The sequence below is a fragment of the Gopherus flavomarginatus genome, chromosome 4 (genome assembly GCF_025201925.1).
Source record: "Gopherus flavomarginatus isolate rGopFla2 chromosome 4, rGopFla2.mat.asm, whole genome shotgun sequence".
NCBI classification, from domain to species: Eukaryota; Metazoa; Chordata; order Testudines; family Testudinidae; genus Gopherus; species Gopherus flavomarginatus.
Window position 1 is genome coordinate 148,410,760 of NC_066620.1, and position 23,636 is coordinate 148,434,395.

At 43.1% G+C, this 23,636-nt stretch overlaps 2 protein-coding genes across 6 annotated transcripts in view; one reads left to right on the plus strand and one right to left on the minus strand.

Annotated features, from left to right (window-relative positions):
* PM20D2 (peptidase M20 domain containing 2) overlaps positions 1–23,636 on the minus strand; it is a 224,417-nt gene that overhangs the window by 122,852 nt on the left and 77,929 nt on the right. The window lies entirely within an intron of this gene.
* LOC127049044 (gamma-aminobutyric acid receptor subunit rho-1) overlaps positions 1–23,636 on the plus strand; it is an 89,776-nt gene that overhangs the window by 32,022 nt on the left and 34,118 nt on the right. For both annotated transcript variants that reach the window (XM_050949306.1, XM_050949307.1), the window contains 2 exons: positions 6,518–6,624; positions 16,263–16,330. In XM_050949306.1, coding sequence (XP_050805263.1) covers positions 6,518–6,624; positions 16,263–16,330 — 175 coding nt within the window. The remainder of the gene's footprint in view (positions 1–6,517; positions 6,625–16,262; positions 16,331–23,636) is intronic.

A 23,636-nucleotide genomic window follows, 5' to 3' on the forward strand; every position in this document is an offset into this window, starting at 1 on the left:
TAGTGAAATAGTGTTTCCTAATATCCAACCTAGACCTCCCCCATTGCAACTTGAGACTATTGCTCCTTGTTCTGTCATTTGCCACCACTGAGAACAGTTGAACTTCATCCTTTTTGGAATCCCCATTCAGGTAGTTGAAGGCAGCTATCAAATCCCCCCTCACTCTTCTCTTCTGCAGACTAAACAAGCCCAAGTTCCCTCAGCCTCTCCTCGTATGTCATGTGCCCCAGCCCCCTGATCATTTTTGTTGCCCTCCTCTGGACTTTCTCCAATTTGTTCACATCCTTTCTGTAGTGGGGGTCCCAAAACTGGACGCAGTACTCCACATGTGGCCTCACCAGTGCCGAATAATCACTTCCCTCGATCTGCTGGCAATGCTCCTACTAATGCAGCCCAATATTCCATTAGCCTTCTTGGCAACAAGGCACACTGCTGATTCATATACAGCTTCTCATCCACTGTAATCCCCAGGTCCTTTTCTGCAGAACTGCTGCTTAGCCAGTCGGTCCTCATCCTGTAGCAGTGCATGGGATTCTTTCATCCTAAGTGTAGGACTCTGCATTTGTCCTTGCTGAACCTCATCAGATTTCTTTTGGCCCAATCCTCCAATTTGTCTAGGTCACTCTGAATCCTATCCCTACCCTCCAGTGTATCTAACTCTCCCCCCATCTTAGTGTCATCTGCAAACTTGCTGAGGGTGCAATCCATCCCATCATCCAGATCATTAATAAAGATGTTGAACAAAACCTGCCCCAGGACTGACCTGTGGTACTCACTTGATACCAGCTGCCGACTAGACATCAAGCCGTTGATCACTACCCGTTTTACCCCACAATCTAGCCAGCTTTCTTTCCACCTTACAGTCCATTCATTCAGTCCATAATTTTTTAACTTGCTGGCAAGAATACTGTGGAAGATCATATCAAAAGCTCTGCTAAAGTCAAGATATATCACGTCCACTGCTTTTCCCATATCCACAGAGCCAGTTATCTAATCATAGAAGGCAATTAGGTTGGTCAGGCATAACTTGCCCTTGGTGAATCCATGTTGACTGTTCCCAATCACCTTCCTCTCCTCCAAGTGCTTCAGAATGGTTTCCTCGAGAACCTGCTCCATGATTTTTCCAGGGACTGGAATGCATCTTTCTGTACCTGAGCCACAGAGGATGTGAGCCTTTTACATCCTCCCATAACAGAGCCTGGCTCTCTAGTTTAAGCTGGAGAGACCTGTGCTTTTTGCTCAAGAGGTCTCCTGTTCAATCCTGGACATGTGGCTGCTTATGTGTCATGTGCCATCTTGGCAAGCACACTAGGGATTGACTAGGGACCTCCAGAGCTGAATACATTAATCTTTACAGCTCAAGCTAAAGAGCCAGCTTCTGTAATGGGAGGATGTAATAAGCTCACATCCTCTGTGGCCCAGGTACAGAAAGATGCATAACAATCACCGTCAGTGTGTTACAAACACATCTGTCCATCTCGCCCTTAACTGAGATACTGAGGAAATTCCACACCCTCTACTCACCCTAGCAGCTGGGGGTTCCCATCCCTTCTAGTAACAGAATAGTATCTACAGAAGAGGACTTCTGATAGCAGAGGGATCGTTAGTCCAGCAGACAAAGGCATCAAAAAGGTACTATGGCAGGAAGCTGAAGCTAGACAAATTTAAAACGACCTTGTATTTCCATTTGGAACAGTGAGGGTAGTGAGCCATTGAAACAACTTATCTAGGCCTGCAGTGGATTCTCCCTCACTGAACATCTTTAAATCAATAGTGATGTATTTCTAAAATATGTAGTTGAACTGGAGCACCTGTTATTGGGCTTTATGCAGAAATTAGTCAGTAAAATCTATGGCCTGTATTATGCAGGAGATGGATGATCATAAAGTCCTTTCTGGCCTTAAAGTCAATGAATATAAAAGATGTCCAACCGTCCCTTATGTCTAGCTAGGAATCCCACTCCTCGAACCCCAGGAGAGTCTGTAGCAGTTCAGATGCCAGTACATCCTTTGAGTTCTGCCTCGTGCTGACTTTTCTGTCCCTTATGGAAAGCTTCTCTCCTTGATCAGGACCATTAAATATATGACTGAGATCAGTGACATGTACAGATTCAGTAGGTGGCACTAGCTTTTTATAATGGCTGCGGTATAGCCCTAGCTAATCAGGAAAAGGGAGCATTGTCAAGAGAACAGGGGAGAAGCTGTACCTTGAACAGAACCATATGAATCCCAGAGGAGGACAGTGAGTTCGAGAAACAAATTGGCTTCCAAGGCGTCTTTTAGAAATCCAGTGCACTCACCCCCCCTACTCCTCTCCCACAGATACTAGCATTCTCCTCCGGGGTCTACAACTGTGCTTTCTGGTGCTGCAGTATATGTGCACAGAATATATGTGGCTGAAAAATACAGTGTCTGTGTGTCAGTTGTAATCTTCCACATCAGCCTAACCTATACAGAGACCACAGCAGCAGTCTCTGTAACAGAAGTACTGTGCAATGTCAGTCCTAGCCACTAATGCAGCGGTTGGCAAACTTGGCATCAGGAAATGTCACTCATTTCCCTCTCTTCAGTTCTGTCCTTCTGATCGTTAAGGCAATCTCCTTAGCACGGGTATTAAACAGAGCCAGATTTAGATATCCACAAAACTCAGGGCTGCTCAGTGGAGGCCAGTACATCAGAAAGTGAGGAGGGAAAACTGTGTCTCAGTGCCTTACTCTGAATCAGTTCATTGCAGCATAGATAGAGGAGGCTGTTCCTCCACCAAATTAGAACAAGGTAGGGGTTCTACTTTGCTTACCCTGAGGAGTGTCTGCTGTAGATTTGGGGGACCATTTTCCTCTTCCCGTGCTCCAAAAAGGAAGAAGAAAGCAGCAAATCACATTGGATTAGTCAAAATCTTTGTCAACATTTTTTCAGTGGAAAGTCATTTTGAATGAACCTAAAATTCTTACAAACTATTGCTTTGTTTGAAGGTTTGATATTTTGATTAAAAAAAAATTGAAAACATTTGTTCTGTTTTTGTTTTGATGTTTCAGCTAGAAAACATTTTTGTTTCTGTTTCAAAAATCCAAAAAGGTTGGGCTTTGATTTTTGGGGTTGGAGGGGGTTATCCTCATTTCTCTCTCTATTGTATTTTCCCCTGACCCCAAAGGGGAAAATATTTTTTTGGAAGGGAAGAGGAACAAAAACTGAATCAATCCCCAAAACGTTTTCAGTTTTCAAAAATTACAATGAAAAATTTCAAATTTTGAACAAAGCAACAATCTTCATTTCACCTTTTTATTGAAAATTCTAAAAAATAAAATATTAAAATTTCAAGTAAATAAAATAGTTTTTATTTGAACATGTTCATTTAAATAGATTTATATATTTTTGACCAGCTTCACACTTATTGGCCAAAATCTTCCCAAGTGGCCTCCGATTTTGGGTGACTCATTTCTGACTAAAAAGCATTTTTGACAGGAAAACCTTTCTCAAACATTTTGACCAGCTTTAGTCAGCAGCATAGGCAACAAGTTATATTCTTTTGTGGTGCCCGGGCTCCAGAAATATTCAGGGCTAGGGGCTCTGCTCCAACAATATTTGGAGCTGGGTCTCTCCCCTGGTCCTGCCTGGAGCAGGGCTCTGCCCCCGCCTGCCACCCCTCCCGCCATGCATCTCCCCCACCCGCCCCACTGCGTCCCTGCCTGAAAGAATGTGGTGCACGCCTCTCCCGTGCCTGCTTGTGCTGCTGGTGTAGCACATTCCTACATGGAGCGGTATCCTACACTACACCTGCTCCCAGCATCAACTGCTGTCTGCTGCCCCGGGGTCCTAGTGCCCCCCAACTGCTGATGGCAGGGCAGGCTGCCCTTACCCTGCCCTTCCACCCTAGCCCTGAGCCTCTCCAACACCCCAAACCCCTCATCCCCAGCCCTCATCCCCCTGCACCCTTATCCTCTGCCCGAGCCCTTAGCCCCCTCCTGCATCATGAACCCCGCATCCTCAGCCCCAGCCAGAGCCCTCATCTCCCTGCACCCTAATCCTCTGCCTCAGCCCTGAACCCCCTCCTGAATCATGAACCCCACATCCTCAGCCTCACAGCCCTCACCCCTGCACTCCCTCCTATCCCCAAACTCCCTCCCAGAGCGTGCACCCCCTCCCCCTTCCCACATATCCCCTCCTGCCCCCAAACTCCCTCTCTCTGCTCCATTGTAAATGGGGACTTAATATCCCATGGGCGTGTTCCCAGTCCTGCTGGAATCTGTTCTCAGACCTGCACTATTCAATATCTCTTATCACTGATCTAAAACAAAACATAAAATCATAGCTCGAAAGTGTGTGGATGACACAAATTGGCATTGTGGTAGATGAATAGAGCTTAGTGACATTTTTTTTACAAACTTTTTTCAGGGAAAAATGCAAATTTGTGCTGATTTTTGTCAAATTGTTTTGTTTGGGGAACAAAAACCTTCAGAAATTCCAAAAAAATCAAAACATTGGTTTTTTTTCTGTTCCAAGCAACTTTGTTTCTAAATGTCCTTTCATTTCATTTAAAAAATGCTTAAAATGGAAATGTGGTGTTCTGGGGTCAAAATATTGTCATTCAACCTGAAACAATTGATTTTTCAATTGTCAACCAACACAAAAACTGTTGTTGAGCCAGTTCTATAAATGACAGGTCAGGTCTACAGAATGTTCTGGATTGTATGGTAAACTGGATGCACTTGAACATGTGTTTAATATCGTTAAATACAAGTCTATACAACTATGAACAAAGAATGTAGATTATGCAGGCTGGGGGACAGTAACACAGAAAAGGATGTAGGGATCATGGTGAATACCCAGCTGAAGATGAGTTTGGGGCTAAGAGAACAAATCCATGCAATCCTTCTATGTATAAGCAGAGGAATATTGAGTAGAAGTAAGGTGGTGGTATTACCAGTGTATATGTCATTAGAGAGACCATTACTGGGATTTTATATTCTGTTCTGGTATGAACAATTCAAAAAGGATGTTGACAAACTGGAAAGGGCTCAGAAAAGAGCTACAAGAGTGATCTGAGGTCTGGAAAGCCTGCCTTACAGTGAGAGGCTAAAGAAGCTCAACCTATTTAGCTTAATAAAGAAGGTTGAAAGTATCTTGATCGTGGTCTATAAGTACCTACCTAGTAAGGGCTCTTTAATCTAGCCTAAAAGAGTATAACAATAAGTTAAAGCTAGACAAATTCAGACTATAAATAAGGCACAAACGTTTATTTGTGAGGGTAAGGAAACATTGGAACAACTCACCTAGGGATGTGGTGGATCCTCCAACACACAAAATCCTTAAATCAGGACTGGTTTTCTTTCTAAAAGGTATATTCTAACTCAACCAGAAGTTATAGGCTTGATGAAGAAATCGCTAGTGAAATTTTATGGCCTGTGTTATGCAGGAAGGCAGAGTAAATTATATTAATGGTCCTTCTGGACTTCATGTTTATGATCTATGAGAATTCAACATGATAAAGAAGACCCCACATTCACTAGAAATAAATTTTCTCTCTCAAAGATTCTTCTTTTACATTCAGAAAGCATGCCACAGTCAAGGATTTTTGGTTTTTTGTTTTGGTTGGTCTATTACTGACTTACCTTTTTAATTAATTGTGAAAAGGGGTGTCTGAGCGCAAGCTGTTGACATCCAATATATTTTTTGATCGGAAACAGAAAACCTTCCTGAATCATCCTTTTTCTTGGGTTCCTCAAGCAGCCTAGCCCATAAAAGAGAGCCACCTACTCTATAGCCAACTCTGACTCCCACATTAAGTATAACTACATCAGAGAGATGCTGCACTTGAAATCTGTCTTTAGACTGAAACACTTTACTCTGTTTTCAGAGGTAAACTTGGCACACACTCAAAGCAAAGTATCGACTACAAGATATGGTGCAACTGTATACACTTCTGGTATGACCTCATATATTCCTATCTCTAGCACTCTCTGTTCTCTTTAGAAATCTGGGGCAGGAGTTAATCATTTTATTCCAAGCTGCAAGTCAACTTGCCTCCTGGCTGGGTTCCCAGTCCATCTCCATTTTGTTCCTGGGCTGCAGCCAGTAGGCTTTTATTTGAGATATTGTCTCCCTAATTCCTATCCTCGTGTCCTACCATAAATCTACGTCAGAAATGCTGCCCTCCTCCCCCAAAACGCTTATTCTTTTATTCACTTCTAATAGCATCTAGTGTAAACAAACATTTGAATTTTTGTATCTAAAATATATTACAAACACAGATAATCTTTATACAGAAACAAGAGTTTGAAATGAATATTTTGCCTCAGCCAGTATTAGAATGAGAATCATTCAGAATACCCTGTCTCACCATGTAAAATCCAAGAGTTCTTTTTAAATGACATGCTATCACACATCAGATATGAACACAGGGATATAGTTTAATTGGTAGATGAACAAGACTGGTCTCTAGTTGAAGGATTAGCATCAAATAATTGAATGTCTCTTAAACGCAGTTAATTCTAATAATGCTGTATATCTTTTCCACATAGCCCAATACTAAAACGAAGCCCTGACATCACCAAATCACCGCTAACCAAGTCAGAACAACTCCTGAGAATAGATGACCATGATTTCAGCATGAGACCAGGTTTTGGAGGTATGAAAACTCATGCATCTGATTCCTATTTTTGGACTATCTTTTCTGTAAGAAAAACTGTACAGAACAGTGTCTCACTGGTGAGTGGACTGATGAGAGAGATTCGAAAGAACTGTTCATAGGGAAAGACCATCCTTGTTTCTGTTCTGAATTTACAGCACAGCACATTCTTATGACTGAGAGGGCTTACAACAACATGGTCTTCCTCCTAGGATCACCAAATAACTTTCAGCAAAACCATGAGAATGTAGATAGAAGCATCATTTATGGATTTTAAATTCCTCGTATTGAGCTGAACCTTTGACTGGTAAAAAATATATCCAGGTTCAGTTAACATTTATTTCTAGATTACTGTGAAATCCTAAGGTTATATCTCACTATGACAATGTTTGTGTGTAATCAACTCATGTACAATACTTGCTGACCTTGTCTCTTCTTATAAACTAAGAGAATATTTAGACTATGTGTTAATGTTTTGCTCACAGTCTTGCAGTTATATGCGACAGCAAACCAAGCTTTTAGAGCAAAGGATTAAGGAGAATGTGCTTTCTTATGACCCGCTGGATTAAAGAATGTTGTAATTTATCTACCCTTCCTGGCTGACAGATGGTCATTTAAATCCAGGATACCATTATACATTCTGATAGGAGAAGTGTTTATTACCAAATGCTTGATATACGCAATACTAGTATGTTCAGTTCATTTTAAAATGTCTGCAGTTTCAGGACAGTCCATTAATATTGCCATTATTTATTATAATAAATATCTTGTACTGTAATTGCCAAAGTTATACAGTGGCTGGTCAAAGTCTGGAGGAGGAAGAGGAAGTACAGCAGTAAATCTATAGAAGAGTCTGTGTATGCATTTAACACATCCTTATTAAATGCCAGACATCTAAAAAACAGAAGTGTTTGGTACTAGCTGGCATGTGTCCGTTAGCAGTCTGAGATGAGAAGGCAAGTAATGACATATGGAAAAATCCACTCACTCATAGAGGTAGCCCATCCCTAAATTTGCCACTACTCATACAGTACCTCTTCTGTGTATTAACAGAATGCTCTCCAGGGTTGTCAGACTGGCAGCACATAGCACAAAGGAATTTTAAAAAACAAACAAACAAACAACTCTTCAAACATACAGAATAAGCACACCATCCCCCTGCATGTGGACAGATGTGCACTGCACAGAGCCCCATTGAAGTCAGTGGAGCACCACATGGGTGCAGGGGGTCCATTCACTTGGTTCTGACTGCATGATTAGGGCCTAAAGAGCGCACAATCAACTAGATCCACAGAGAAAAACAGCTTAACCGTTTCTTACCAGCTTCATGGAGGATTCATTTTACCCAGGCCTCCTGCCCGTGGAATTCCCATTGACTGGCACAGGAGTTGTTCACGCAGCTATATTGCTGGATAAAACTCTGCCTGGTTTTATCTTGTACCTGAAGGATGCCATTTTCAGTTTACCAAGGGCCGTAAATATTTGGTATGTTGAAGCAGTTCCAACGGTCAGTACTGCATGTATTTACTCTTTGAATAAGTGGCAATCTTTAAGGGCAGCATTGTCCTAAGCATCAGCAGCTCAAAGGATCTTAAGGGGAGGCCTGTGGGCACTCATTGCCCTTTAAAAAAAGGATTGGGAATGGACAGTGGTTAAGGGCAAAAACCAGGCATTTTCAGGGATGTCCCATGCATGCAGCTAGCGGCTGTTGCTCTAGTGCCAAACCAAGTTCACCCAGTCACCCCACATCTATCCACTGTCTCACACATATACAAATACCCCCAGCCTCTATTACACACTGATTAAAGGATCGCTACGCAAACAGAACAGTCTGGGCTGGACTAGGACATGAAGAAGGGTTGGGAGGGAGACAGGCAACTAATTGTAGTAGCTGGGCAAGAGAAGGGTATGGGACAGGCTTCTGGGAGCATGGAAGGGAAGCAGGGATGTGGTTTTGGTTTGAAGGGGGGTCTCAACCAATGAAGGGCTGCTGCACAGCTTATCTGTTGCACTGTCTCCAGGCCCAACTCCTTTTTAGGTGGTAAAGGAGAGGAGGAGTATGGCACTGCAGTAAAATATATCAGCCCTGTGGAACCTTCCTCAGCTGCATGGAGGTGTAATTGATGCAGAGGTACAGGTTCACTCCTGAAGCCATTGTACACCCATATGATGAGCTAAGGAGGACTTGGAGAAGGTGGTACTATGGACACACACTTTGTCTGTAGTGGTCACTTCTGCCATGGCACTTCCAGCCACTAGGCCTTCCAAAATACCGTAGAACAGTGGCTTTCAACCAGGGGTCCCGGGCTCTCTGCAGGTCTGTGAGCAGGTTTCAGGGAGGTCCACCAAGCAGGACCAGCTTTAGGCTTTCTGCCCGGAGCCCCAGTGAGTATAAGCTCAGCCACCACCCAGGGCTGAAGCAGAAGCTGGAGCCATGGGGCCCTGGGCAACTGCCTGCTTGCTACCCCTTAACACCAGCCCTTGCTTTGATATGCAGAAAAACAGTTGTTGTAGCACAGGTGGGCTGTGGAGTTTTTATAGCATGTTGGGGGGGCCTCTGAAAGAAAAAGGTTGAGAACCCCTGCCGTAGTAGACACGAAGGCTATCCGTGGCTGCAGTCTTTACCTGTGTAAGATTTCCAGTTTGCTGTGATCAGGAGGGGATCTGATTACATTGTAACCTGGAACCCTGCTGCAGGCTTTCGCTCAGTTCTAGGAATTGCTCCATGGGTGAACAATGCAGCCTTTAGAAGCAGGACATAATTCTACACTGACCATGCTGGTTGTGCTGCCAGCCAGGTGCTTGTGAAAGGTTTCCAAGTGCCTGTCACAGCTCTTTTGTCCTCAACAACTCTGATGTCCCAGCATGGTTTGAGCAATAGGAAGTAGCTTCCCTCTGTGTGAATGCCTAGCTATGGTGAAGAGCAAGCCTTTTAGACACACAGAGAGCAATATTGGTTTATTTGTATTACATAACTTATTAGCACCTGTACTCCACTCCTCGAGGCTTTCAGTGGGGATGTTACACATGGTGACTTTAATTTTGTTCAGATCAGACTATGAGGGTAACACACAACAGGTTGTGTTGTTTTCTCAGAGCATAGCTCCCATATTTCCCCCAGAGCTCCAAGAGCCATGGCCTTCAGAGAAGGCAGCTGGGACTCACTAGGATACCTTCTGCTGGCTGGCTAGCCTCTAGATTGGTTGCTTGGCCTCCCTTTCCTGATTCTTCAGTGTGTGGCAGCTCACTCATTCTACCCGTTTGATTATTCAGATGGTTTGCAGAGTGGGAGCAGCAGAGAGGCCTAATCCTCCCTGCCCTCCATTACTGAATAGGATTTTTTTCTGGACACCAGCTGTGGGATCCACAGAGGGACTTAGGTGTTGCAATGCTGAGCATCATGGCACCTAACTTTTGCACCTAGAAAATCACAGGAACTCCACTACGATTCACACTGAATGAGGAGAGACAGGCACTAAGCATGCAATCCACAAAGTCTAGCGTGACCATATGTCCCATTTTCGCCAGGATAGTCCCTTCCTTTCCTAGCCGTCCTGACTTATTTTCCAAAAGGAGGACATTTGTCTTGTTTGCTCTTGCAAACCCCTGCAGTGTTCCAGCGACCGGACAACAGCCTCCTGCAGGGTTCCAGTAAGCAGGCAACAGCTTTGCGCAGGGGTGGTGTGGAGGGCAAGGCTCCAGTGAAAGGAAACAGCATGGGGCAGGGCCTCGGGCGAGTGGCTGGGGGTGTCCCGTTTTCTCTTTAGGAAATGTGGTCACCTTAACAAAAGCCAGCACACTGGGCGGGGAACCATCTAAGCCAGCCAATGGGAGGTGCTGACGACAGAGTGCTGTGCTAAGCCATGCCTCTCTCATGAAGATGAGTGCCTAAGTCCAGGCTGCAGAGAGGTGCCTAGCTCTGCTTAGCGACCCACAAACAGGAACCTGCAGCCTGGAGTCAAGTGCCTTAGGAGATTCTTGAGGGAGTGAGTTAGGTGCCTGCCTTGTTCCACACAAAATGGCCAGAGGATAAGGTGGTGCCATCACTGATCCGCCTTATAATGTTTAGCCCAGTGGCTAGAGCACTTGCCTGGGATATGGGTGACCAAGGTGCAGTCTCCGTTCCTCTGCCAGAGGGGAAGAAAGGATTTGGGCAGGGGTTTTCCACTTCATGGGAGAATGTGCCAACCACTGAGCTATGGGATATTTTATGTCGAGCTCCCTCAGTCTCTCTTGCTGAAGCTGTTCCACTGGATAAAATAATGATAGTGATTGTAACAGTAACTGGAGGACCCCAGGTCTCCCACCTCCCAGATGGGTGCCCTAATCACTGGCCTGCAGAGTCATTCTCATGTGCTCTTTTTCTCTCGTGTCCAATGATTATTTAAGTTTTTATCCACTGTGGAACAGTCACCGGGCTGGAGAGAGAAAGTGTGTGGGAATGTCTCTGTAGTCCAGTGTTTAGGGAACCCACCTGGAGGTGAGAGACCCCAGGTCCAGCCCCTCTGCTACAATCATTCCTTCATTATCATGATGCAAGGCCCTAAGAGGAGACCTACTGGATCAGGACCTGCATGTGATAAGTGGTCAGCTGCCTATCTTCCTCTGGCTCATGAATCCCTCTGGGTTTAGGCAAGAGATGGGCATCCAAATGCCAAGAGGGAAGCAGCAGGGTGCATACCCAGAGGCTGAAACATTGGTGCCTGTGAAACTTTTACTTAGGAGCCAAGTGAATTTAGGTGCTTACAGTGTTCAGCAGTTTTGTGCGCCTAGGATTTGGGTGCCTAAAACAGCAACTTAGGTGGTGCCTAACTCCTTCTGTGCATCCATACCTATGTTCCTCTGTGTTATCTAATTGACCTATGAAAACTTGGCTCCTGAGCCCTGTAAAACTATTCCTTCTGTTAATCTGACCCCTTAATAGTGTCTTAAAAACTAATAGGAGTGAGTCAGTTCACCCTTCTGTATTCACCCTTATATTTTAGGCACCCTAATTTTTCTTAAGGCTTGTCTACACACAGTTCTTGTACCACTTCAGCTACAGCAGTTTAGAAACTACTATAATTAAAACACTGCAACCCCTTACTATTGACACAGTTATATGAATAGAAAGGTGCTTATATTGGTATAGTTTATTTAGATAAATATATGAAAAAAGTTATACCACTGTAAGTACCATTATACTGGTATAACTGCATCCACACTAGGGAGTTGGAATTATTTTGACTATGTTTTTGAACCAATACTGTTAAATCAGTAAAACAACTATGTATGGACCAGCCTTTAGGTGCAAGTTTCAGACACCCTAGAGAAGTCTGGCTAGAGTGGCATTTAATTGCCATGTACATTTCCTCTGAAGACTTTAATGCCATCCAATTAAATTTAGAATTTAAGTTCCACCCATTCCCCAACTACCTGTGTGGGGTGATGCTGTGATTGTGGGCAGTGGTGTTTTCAGTGCTTCCTGAGGTACCACAGTCATGTGGACTGGTATTACGGCTGTTGTGACTAAAAAGGCTTTTGGCCATCTGACATTTTGTATCATCATTTGGGCCTTAATGACATAGCACTGTCCTGGTTTTGCCCCAGGGTCCGCTGTGTTGTCCACTGGGATAATGGTCCAAATATAGCTTTCTGCTGCCCTAAAATCCTTCAAAAGAAATGACAGAAATTGGCCCAATAAAAGGTATTACCTGAGCCACCTTGTCTTGCTCAGATCCTGGCACCCACACGGCTACTACAACACTGCAAACAAAGTCTGGCAATGCAGTTTGTTTTTCACTGTTTGAAAGAAGCAGCTTTACCTTTGCAGGTCAGGGACAAGTTGTAAAGGGATAATTAGTTTTTCCTTCACAGATTAACTGTCTAATTTATTGTCTAGTTCATAATTCATACAATATTAATTACATTATGAAACAGCACTATCGTCAACATAGTATTAACCACTGGGTGAGATTACAAATAATTTTCTGTCAGTTACAGTTTGATTATGGAGCCGAGACATAATGTAACAGGAAAGGTTCCACAGCATTTGTGTGGGAAGTTAATAAAACATAATTCAGTACTACCCAGACATTTAATTGTCTCATGATAAATTAACTCTGCTTTCTGGAGAGGACTATGCTCTCGACTAAAAGAGAAGAACACCAAGTGCTAGGGCAGGGGCGGGCAAACATTTTGGCCTGAGGGCCACATCGGGTTTCTGAAATTGTACAGAGGGCTGATTAGGGGAGGCTGTGCCTCCCCAAACAGTCAGGTCTGGCCCGACCCCCAATCCCTATCTGACCCCCCCCGGCCTATAGCCCCCTGACTGCCCCCCACTACTCCATCCAACTCCCCCTTTCCTTTCTGACTGCCCCCTGGGACACCTGCCCCCATTCAACCCCCTGTTACCGCCCTCCGACTGGCCCGACCCCTATCCACATCCCTGCCCCATGACCACTCCCCCGAACTCCCCTGCACTCTATCCAACCTCTCTGCCCCCTTACCACACTGCCTGGATCACCGGTGGCTGGCAGCGATACAGCTGTGCCACCCAGAGCACCAGGACAGGCAGCCATGCCACCCGGCTGGAGGCAGCCACGCCACCGCGCAGCACAGTGCACCGGGTCAGGCCGTGCTTCTGCAGATGTGCTTCCCGGCAAGAGCTTGTAGCCTCACCGCCCAGAGCATTGCGCTGGCTGTGCAGTGAGCTGAGGCTGCGGGGGAGGGGGAACAGCAGAGAAGGGGCTAGGGGCTAGCCTCCCAGGCCAGGAACTGAGGGGCTAGGTAGGAGGGTCCCACAGGCCGGATGTGGCCTGGGGGCCGTAGTTTGCCCACCTCTATGCTAGGGCAATGAGTGAAATAGATACAAAAAAGGAGGTGATGTTTACACAATAATAGACACACATTATAATAATAATATTTTGCATTACTGTAACATTTGCCATTTGAGTATCTCAACTGCTTTATAAACATTAATGTTCAAAGGTCTGGTCTAAAACCCAGTAAAGTCATTGAGAGTCTTTCCACTGACTTTAATGGACTTTGGATCAAGCCCAAAGTCCCCCAACATGCCTGTGAGGAAGGTAGATACCATCATCATTTTGAACTAGCAGTGATGAGTAGGGGAACAAATTTCATCACTTCCACTCCTGGGCTTCATCTTCTCAACCATCCTTCATCTTCTAATCATGCCATAGAATTATCTGATAGCAACAGAAGATTCTGAGAGGGTGAAATAGGTAACATTTTTGAGAGAGTGATGGAAAGTAAGAGTCTAGCTTCTGACTTTCATTGGCTGTTAAGAAAAAGAAGCAGCATCTTGCAGTAGGTCAGTTTTTACTGCTTGACTTTCAAATGCCCTTAGTTTCCTAGTGAGTGTCACAGGACTGAATCTCAGCTCCTGATCGGCTCCTAAAGTATGGCAGACTCTTGTCAGATGGTTTGGAGGAGGTGACATCCATACACGAATGGAGATCGCGCAGTCTTGACCCCTGTCTTTCCACAGCCAGACTCCAAGCAACACCAGCGCTTCTCAATAAAGCAGGAGTAGGAGAGGAATGATTCAAAGCAGACTTAAGATATGTCTTCTACATCAGAGGTCCTCAAACTATGGTCCGTGGACCACCAGTGGTCCGCGAGCTCTACTCAGGTGGTCCGCGGATAGTTTCCTCTAAGGTGCGTGCCTGAGTGGCAGCACACAAGAGAATAAAGGGCCATCCACCTAATTAGTGGAGCCACACAGGCATGGCTCCACTAAGGTGCCTGCACCCTTGAGAAGATGCACATGTAAGGTGAGGTGGTGGCCTTGGGGGGAATAGAGGGTAGGTGGGACGAGGACAGTGGGGTGAGAAGAGGGGGTGGGAGGTAATTTAGGATGTGCAGGGCCGTGGTGGCCAAAGAAAGAAGCGACTTTCCCCAGCTCCAGGGCTGCAGCTGCTGGGGAGAGACCCCCCTCCTTCCCTGCCTCAGCTCTGTGGCTGCTGTGGTGGGAGAGACCCCCCTCCCCAACTCCTTCCTAGCCCCAGCTCGGGGGCTGCTGTGGCGGGAGAGAGAGGGCACATCCATGGCATTAGAAAGGTAAGACTAGTGATATTAAAATATGAGTTGTGTGCTTTTATTTGTAGAACAAAAAAAGTTAATTATTAAGATTTTTTTTTTATATAGCGCTTTTATCCAAAGAGCTTTACAATAGTTAGCTAATGGTACAAACAACATTTGGGAAGATCATTAAGTGGTCTGCTGAGACTCTCAGCAATTTTCAAATTGTCCGCAAAAAAAGAAATTTGAGAACCACTGTTCTACACTTTAACCACCACAGCAGCATAGCTGCAGCTGCACCATTGTAGCACTTCAGTGTAGACACTCGTTACAGCGACAGGTTCTTATCCCATCGCTGTAGTTAATCCACTTCCCTGAGAGCTGGTAGCTAGGGAAATGGAAGAATTCTGGGGTTAAGTTGGCTTAACAACATTACTCAAGCTAGGTCTACACTGGGGGCGGGGGGTCGACCTAAAATACACAACTTCAGCTACGCGAATAGCGTAGCTGAAGTCGGCGTATCTTAGGTTGATTTACCTGGCCGTGAGGATGGCGGTGAGTTGACCACTGCCACTCTCCCATCAACTCTGCTTCCACCTCTTGCCATGGTGGAGTTCCGGAGTCGACAGCAGAGCGATCAGGGATCAATTTTATTGTGTCTACACTAGACACAATAAATCAATCCCTGATAGATCAATCACTATCCACCAATTCGGCAGGTAGTGTAGACATACCCTCAGGAATGTGGATTTTTTACACCCCTGAGCGATGTAGCTGGGCAGACCTAGCTTTTTAAGTATAGACCTGGCTTTAGTGGGGGGTCAAAGATCTGGCTCTGTGTTCTGTATCTTATAGTTTGCAATACATCAGCAATTAAATGATGTTTGCAAACCTGAGGCTTTTTGCTGTTCAAAGGGCCTATACACTGTACACAGTTAACATATCCAAAGGTTTAAAACTAAAAAATACTATAGTTCATTGGGGGTGGGGGAAACCTCTTAGGAATTACCATACTAATTAGACCAAGGTTCCATCTAGTCCTATGTTCTGTCTCTGACAGTGCTCAGTATCAGATGCTTCAGAAACCCCATTGTGGTCAATTATGGAACAATATGCATGTGGACTAATTCCATTTTTCAGTTATATAAATATTATCATGCATTTACCGAAAATCATCCTATCATATTGAATTTTCTCCTGTGTAGTACATGGGATAGACCTTACCAGGTGGCATGTATATTAGAATTACTTATGGTTGTGGTGTCTTTTTGTTTGTTTGATTGATTTTTGTCATCTTGGGTTTTTTTTCTGGGGGTGGGAGGAAATTGGTTGGTTGGTTTTTGCATATTTTAAATAAATTGTAAACTGCTCTGTTGCAATATAAAATATTAATGATTGTTTTAAGGAGTCACTAATCTAAAGTAATCTGCTAGCAGATGACTGAGTAATGGATCAGTCTAAATACTGTTACAATGAGCATTTTGTTATGAATTCCAGTCTCTTACAGTGGTTTACTGCGATTTCTATTCCAGAGAAGACAGATATTTTCCTCTATCCTTTTGAGTGCATTTTAGCCTCCAAGGTTATTTTTTTTTAATTCTTTTCTTTTTTTGCAGGCCCAGCTATTCCGGTGGGAGTAGATGTACAAGTTGAGAGTCTGGATAGTATTTCAGAGGTAGATATGGTAAGTGTCTGTCTGACAACTTATGTAAATGATCTCAAACTACTGTCCCACCACTGTAATGTCAGGCAGAACAGAGGAAGAAGGAATGACCGCTAAGATTATATGCTCTTCTTCTGTAGAACATTTGTTATTCTCGAGAACAATACTGTGCTCCCACAAAACCAAGGATTTTGATTGCTATGTGAAAGTGCTTCTTAATAAGTGATGGAGGTTGGTGATTAGAAACTGCTAACAAAAACCATAAGTATGTCAGCTTTATAGCACAGCATGAGGTAGAACCGTAGCGAGAACTGAAACACCTGCAATTTCAATGCTACCACATGAGGCAAATCATCCATTAGGAAAGGGATCTGAATAGAAAGAGCAGTGTGAAGATGCAGCTTATCTAGAATCTGCTTTCTGTGGAGGTGAAATTCACCTGAGCCGAGGGTCAACAGGAGAACTGTGCCCCGTTTTGGTGCCCCTTAATTATTTAAAATAAACCTTAAGTAGGAGGTAAGTGACACACAGGACCTGTGCTGTCTGGCTGCATAGGGTTTAATTTTACTCTAGTCTCTGTACTTTTGAATTCCTACCCACTTCCCACAGGAAGTTAATTTAATTCTGCACATTTTAAAGCTTTACAAAATTGGTCCAGTAGAAGATATTACCTCACCCACCTTATCTCACACATTTATCTCGTGGTTTTTGAAGCAAATCTCAGGGTTTTTGAGGGCCTGACTTAATTGTTGAATGCTTGAGATTGGCAATGCTGCCACTTCTCCTGACACTGCCCCCCACCAATTCATTGGTTCTCTAGTAAGATGGAAAGACTGTCCTTTCTAAACATCAATATCTGCAGTATGACATTTGATGACAGACTAATGTATAACATCAGAGTCCCTGATGTTTTTGACTTCAAAAGGGCTAACTTTAAAGAATTAAGGAAATTAGTTAGGGAAGTGGATTGGACTGAAGAACTTGTGGATCTAAATGTGGAGGAGGCCTGGAATTACTTTAAGTCGAAGCTGCAGAAAGTATCAGAAGCCTGCATCCCAAGAAAGGGGAAAAAAACCATAGGCAGGAGTTGTAGACCAAGCTGGATGAGCAAGCATCTCAGAGAGGTGATTAAGAAAAAGCAGAAAGCCTACAAGGAGTGGAAGATGGGTGGGATTAGCAAGGAAAGCTACCTTAGTGAGGTCAGAACATGTAGGGATAAAGTGAGAAAGGCTAAAAGCCATGTAGAGTTGGACCTTGCAAAGGGAATTAAAACCAATAGTGGAAGGTTCTATAGCCATATAAATAAGAAGAAAACAAAGAAAGAAGAAGTGGGACCGCTAAACACTGAGGATGGAATGGAGGTTAAGGATAACCTAGGCATGGCCCAATATCTAAATAAATACTTTGCCTCAGTCTTTAATAAGGCTAATGAGGAGCTTAGGGATAATGGAAGAATGACAAATGGGAATGAGGATATGGAGGTAGATGTTACCACATCTGAGGTAGAAGCTAAACTTGAACAGCTTAATGGGACAAAATCAGAGGGCCCAGATAATCTTCATCCAAGAATATTAAAGGAACTGGCACATGAAAATGCAAGCCCATTAGCAAGAATTTTTAATGAATCGGTAAACTCAGGGGTTGTACCGTACGACTGGAGAATTGCTAACATTGTTCCTATCTTTAAGAAAGGGAAAAAACATGATCCGAGTAACTATAGGCCCGTTAGTTTGACATCTTTAGTCTGTAAGGTCTTGGAAAAAATTTTGAAGGAGAAAGTAGTTAAGGACATTGAGGTCAATGGTAATTGGGACAAATTACAACATGGTTTTACAAACGGTAGTTTGTGCCAAACCAACCTGATCTCCTTCTTTGAGAAGGTGACAGATTATTTAGACAAAGGAAATGCAGTAGATCTAATTTACCTCGATTTCAGTAAGGCATTTGACACGGTTCCACATGAGGAATTATTAGTTAAATTGGAAAAGATGGGGATCAATATGAAAATTGAAAGGTGGATAAGGAACTGGTTAAAGGGGAGACTCCAACGGGTGGTACTGAAGGGTGAACTGTCAGGCTGGAAGGAGGTTACTAGTGGAGTTCCTCAAGGATCAGTTTTGGGACCAATCTTATTTAACCTTTTTATTACTGACCTTGGCACAAAAAGCGGGAATGTGCTAATAAAGTTTGTGGATGACACAAAGCTGGGAGGTATTGCTAACACAGAGAAGGACCGGGATATCATACAGGAAGATCTGGATGACCTTGTAAACTGGAGTAATAGTAATAGGATGAAATTTAATAGTGAAAAGTGTAAGGTCATGCATTTAGGGATTAATAATAAGAATTTTAGTTATAAACTGGGGACACATCAGTTGGAAGCAACAGAGGAGGAGAAGGACCTTGGAGTATTGGTTGATCACAGGATGACTATGAGCCACCAATGTGATATGGCCGTTAAAAAAGCTAATGCAGTTTTAGGATGCATCAGGCGAGGTATTTCCAGCAAAGATAAGGAAGTGCTAGTACCGTTATACAAGGCACTGGTGAGACCTCATCTGGAATACTGTGTGCAGTTCTGGTCTCCCATATTTAAGAAGGATGAATTCAAACTGGAACAGGTTCAGAGACGGGGTTACTAGGATGATCCGAGGAATGGAAAACCTGTCTTATGAAAGGAGACTTAAAGAGCTTGGCTTGTTTAGCCTAACTAAAAGAAGGCTGAGGGGAGATATGCTTGCTCTTTATAAATATATCAGAGGGATTAATATTAGGGAGGGAAAGGAATTATTTAAGCTTAGTACCAATGTAGACACAAGAACAAATGGGTATAAACTGGACACTAGGAAGTTTAGACTTGAAATTAGACAAAGGTTTCTAACCATTAGAGGAGTGAAGTTCTGGAACAGCCTTCCAATGGGACTAGTGGGGGCAAAAGACATATCTTGCTTTAAGACTAAGCTTGATAAGTTTATGGAAGGGATGGTATGATGGGATAGCTTAATTTTGGCAACTGATCTTTGATTATCAGCAGGTAAGTATGCCCAGTGGTCTGTGATGGGATGGGATCTGAGTTACTGCAGAGAATTCTTTCCTGAGTGCTGGCTGGTGAGTCTTGCCCACATGCTCAGGATTTAGCTGATCGCCATATTTGGGGTCGAGAAGGAATTTTCCTCCGGGGCAGATTGGCAGAGGCCCTGCAGGTTTTTCGCCTTCCTCTGCAGCGTGGGGCATGGGTCACTTGCTGGTGGATTCTCTGCAGCTTGAGGTCTTCAAACCACAATTTGAAGACTTCAATAACTCAGACATAGGTTAGGGAATTGTTATATAAGTGGATGGGTAGGATTCTGTGGCCTGCTTTTTGCAGGAGGTCAGGCTAGATGATCATATTGGTCCCTTCTGACCCTAAAGTCTATGAGTCTATGGTCTATATGCATTGTATGTGGTCCCATGACACCACAGTAGACAATATCATGGTCGGGTGAAAGTAAAGCCAAAGACTTACCGGTACAGGGGCAGGCTCCGGCCCCTGGAAGGGGCAGGGCTTGGGGGAAGGGGCAGGCCTGGGAGTGAACATCTCCCCAGCCAGCCCTTCCATGTTGCCTGGCCCATGCCACCGGAGGCTCCAGCAGCGATTTAAAGGGCCCAGGGCATCCTTTTAAATCACTGGCCCCCAAGCAGCTGCTCCTTTTGCCCCCCTCCTATTGGTGGCTGGAGGGGCGCAAAAGGGGCAGCACTTTAAAATCATCTGGGTATGGGCTGGTACTGGTGGCAACTTTTTACCCTAAGCCGTATTGGCCCGAACCAGCTTACTTACCCCTGATCATGTTGCATTCATGTTACATATAGATATATATATATATAAAACCAGAACATTGCAAGAACGTTGTTTTTTTTAATTAGACTTCAATTTGAATTTGCACTAGATTTATGCCATGGGAGACAAATAAATTAAGTTTTATTTCTCTCCTGAATTCAGATTTTTTTTTCACTATAAAGCGGCAAAAAAAGAAGACATTTTGAAAAGCTTTAGGATGTCACAATTCAGAAGCTTTGTCCAATTCACTTCAAATTGTGCAGGAAAATACCCTACATTGGGCCCTGATTTGGAGACTAATTTGGCTTTGTTGTGAGTTTGTTTCATTTGGGAGGGTTTGGGGCAGGGGGAGGGTGTCAGTCAAAATCAGGCTGTAATAAAACTTAGAAACTCAGTTGCATCCATAACTGCAGAGCATCACCCCATAACAATTAATACATGATATTTTGCAGCATCTACATATGTATCCGTTTATGCAAAAAACTTGAGGAATTAGCTCCTGTCTGAAAAATGAACATCTGTTAATACATTATTGCTAAAATGAGATCTGAGCCTTAGATCCATTTTCTTAAAGCATATATAGGAAAAAGACCTGAACTATAGCTTCTTAGATGAGAATGGACCAAAAGATGAAGGAAGAGCTACAGGTTACAAGGGACAGGAATGTCAAATTGATATATTGTGTGTAAAACGTTTCATAAGCTATAGTGGTCCTCAGTTTAACTTAATAGCATAAGAAATAATTAATAATCTCTGTTGGAGTTACTAAAATAAAACAGATTAAAAACAGGTTTTGATGTTACAAAAGAACCCAACAATTCTGGGATAAAATCCAAACAATTTTAAAAAATCCAGCTTTTTTGACTATATGTCTCAGCTGTCAATTCACTTTTATCAGATGTCCACAAGCCAACGCAGTTTCCGTCAATACAATAGGGTGCTATATATTGCCTCATAAAATAGTGCTGGCTCGTTCTTAAGCCACAAAGGACCTACTGCTACATCCAGAGTCGCTTTTCAGGCACACTTTTATGTTGCAAACACAAGCAAAGCACAAAAACAGTGCCACTCTAGGCCATAGCTCCCAGGGGATTTTCCTTTTTGCATCTTTCAGTTCCACCCGCCTCAGGTGCTACTGCAGGATTTTTCTGTGTTTGGTTAACAGGGCTTTCTCCTCAGCAGGTTCCCACTGCCTCCCCTCCTAGACTCTGACAGCTTCTTCTGGGGGACCCAGACCCCAACCACCATTATCCTCTTCTGCCACCATCCCTTCCTTACTGACTGCCTGGCTCTATACAGACCCAGGTGCTGCCCTTCCCTTTTAATTGGCCAAATGGGACACCTGTTCTAGCACATGGGTTCTGGACCTGCTTCATCTAAAGTGTCCAGCCACCCTGCAACATATTTGGTTTCACAATAAAACCCTGAAAACCCTGATCCTGAAAACCTTTATGCACATGCCTAACTTTGGGTAACTGAGTAGTCCGGTGGAGGTCAGAGAGGCTGCTCACTTGCTAAAAATTAAACACAAGTATAAGCACTTGTGGGCTCAAGGTTGTGAAGGATATAACTGAACCAAAAGAGATGGAACACATCTCAGATCTAGCAGAAGTTCCATCTTTTGAAAAGGTAGCACAAAATGCAACAAATAAAATAGAAACCAACTGAAATGGATTAAATATTTTGGATGTTTTTCTACATTTTCAAAAATATTGATTAAATTACCACACAGAATACAAAGTGTACAGTGCTCACTTTATATTATTATTTTTATTACAAATATTTGCACTGTAAAAATGATAAACAAAAGAAACAGTATTTTTCAATTACCTCATACAAATACCGTAATGCAATTTCTTTATTGTGAAAGTGCAACTTACAAATGTAGAATTTTTTTTTGTTACATAACTGCACTCAAAAACAAAACATTGTAAAACTTTAGAGCCTACAAATCCACTCAGTCCTACTTCTTATTCAGCCAGTCCCTAAGACAAACAAGTTTGTTACATTTACAGGTGATAATGCTTCCGGCTTCTTATTTACAATGTTACCTGAAAGTGAGAACAGGTGTTCGCATGGCACTTTTGTAGCCAGCATTGCAAAGTATTTACATGCCAGATATGCTAAACATTTGTATGCCCCTTCATGCTTCGGCCACCATTCCAGAGGACATGCTTCCATGCTGATAACGCTTGTTAAAAAAATAATGTGTTAATTAAATTTTGACTGAAGTCCTTGGGGGTGCATCGTATGTCTCCTGCTCTGTTTTATCCGCAGTCTGCCATATATGTCATGTTATAGCAGTCTCGAATGATGACCCAGCACATGTTGTTCGTTTTAAGAACACTTTCACTGCAGATTTGACAAAACACAAAGAAGGTACCAGTGTGAGATTTCTAGAGATAGCTACAGCACTCAACCCAAGATTTAAGAATCTGAAGTGCCTTCCAAAATCTGAGAGGGATGTGATGTGGAGCATGTTTTCAGAACTCTTAAGAGAGCAACACTCTGATGTGGAAACTATAGAACCTGATCCACCAAAAGAGAAAATCAACCTTCTGCTGGGGGCATCTGACGCAGATGATGAAAGTTAACATGCGTCAGTCTGCATTGCTTTGGATTGTTATCGAGCAGAACCTGTCATCAGCATGTACACATGTCCTCTGCAATGGTGGCTGTTTTACATTGTTTTATTTTTGAACGCAGTTATTTTTTGTACATAATTCTATATTTATAAGTTCAATTTTCATGATAAAGAGACTGCACTACAGTACTTGTATGAGGTGAATTGAAAAATACTATTTATTTTGTTTTTTACAGCACAAATAGTTGTAATAAAAATAAATATAAAGTGAGCACTGTACACTTTGTATTCTGTATTGTAATTGAAATCAATATACTTGAAAATGTACAAAACATCCAAAAATATTTAAGTAAATGGTATTCTATTACTGTTTAACTGTGCAATTAATCGAGATTAATTTTTTTTCAATTGCTTGACAGCCCTAATAGAAACACTTCCCATACTAGGTTTTAGTCTTTTAAGTCTAGAGAAGTAGAAATCTTACCAAAAAAAATAAGACCAACAAATTCCACAATTTTGGCCAGATCCTCATCTGGGGCAAATCAGTGTTGGCAACTTACACTAGCTCAGGGTCTGTACTCCCATATATTTTTTTAATCTTAAAATGAAAGCGAGAAAATATGTCCAACAAAATAATTGGAGGCCCTAAAATTGTGGAGTCTGCAATGTTTTACGCACATGAAAGTTCTCTCATCTTGCAGCTAAGTCATGTTTTGGAGGGTTTCTGCTTTGCACGTTTCAAAAAGACAGTGACAATCTTCCTCATGCATAGGATCCCATCTGCAGCCTGCCTGCACAGGGCTCTGCATCAGACTGCACATTCTCTTTGCACAGCCTTTTGCTTTTAGATTTGCCTGTCTCTTGACAAAATTTAGAAAAGGCTCCCACATTTCACTGCCCTCTCCCAGTTTATTCTCAGCACAGGC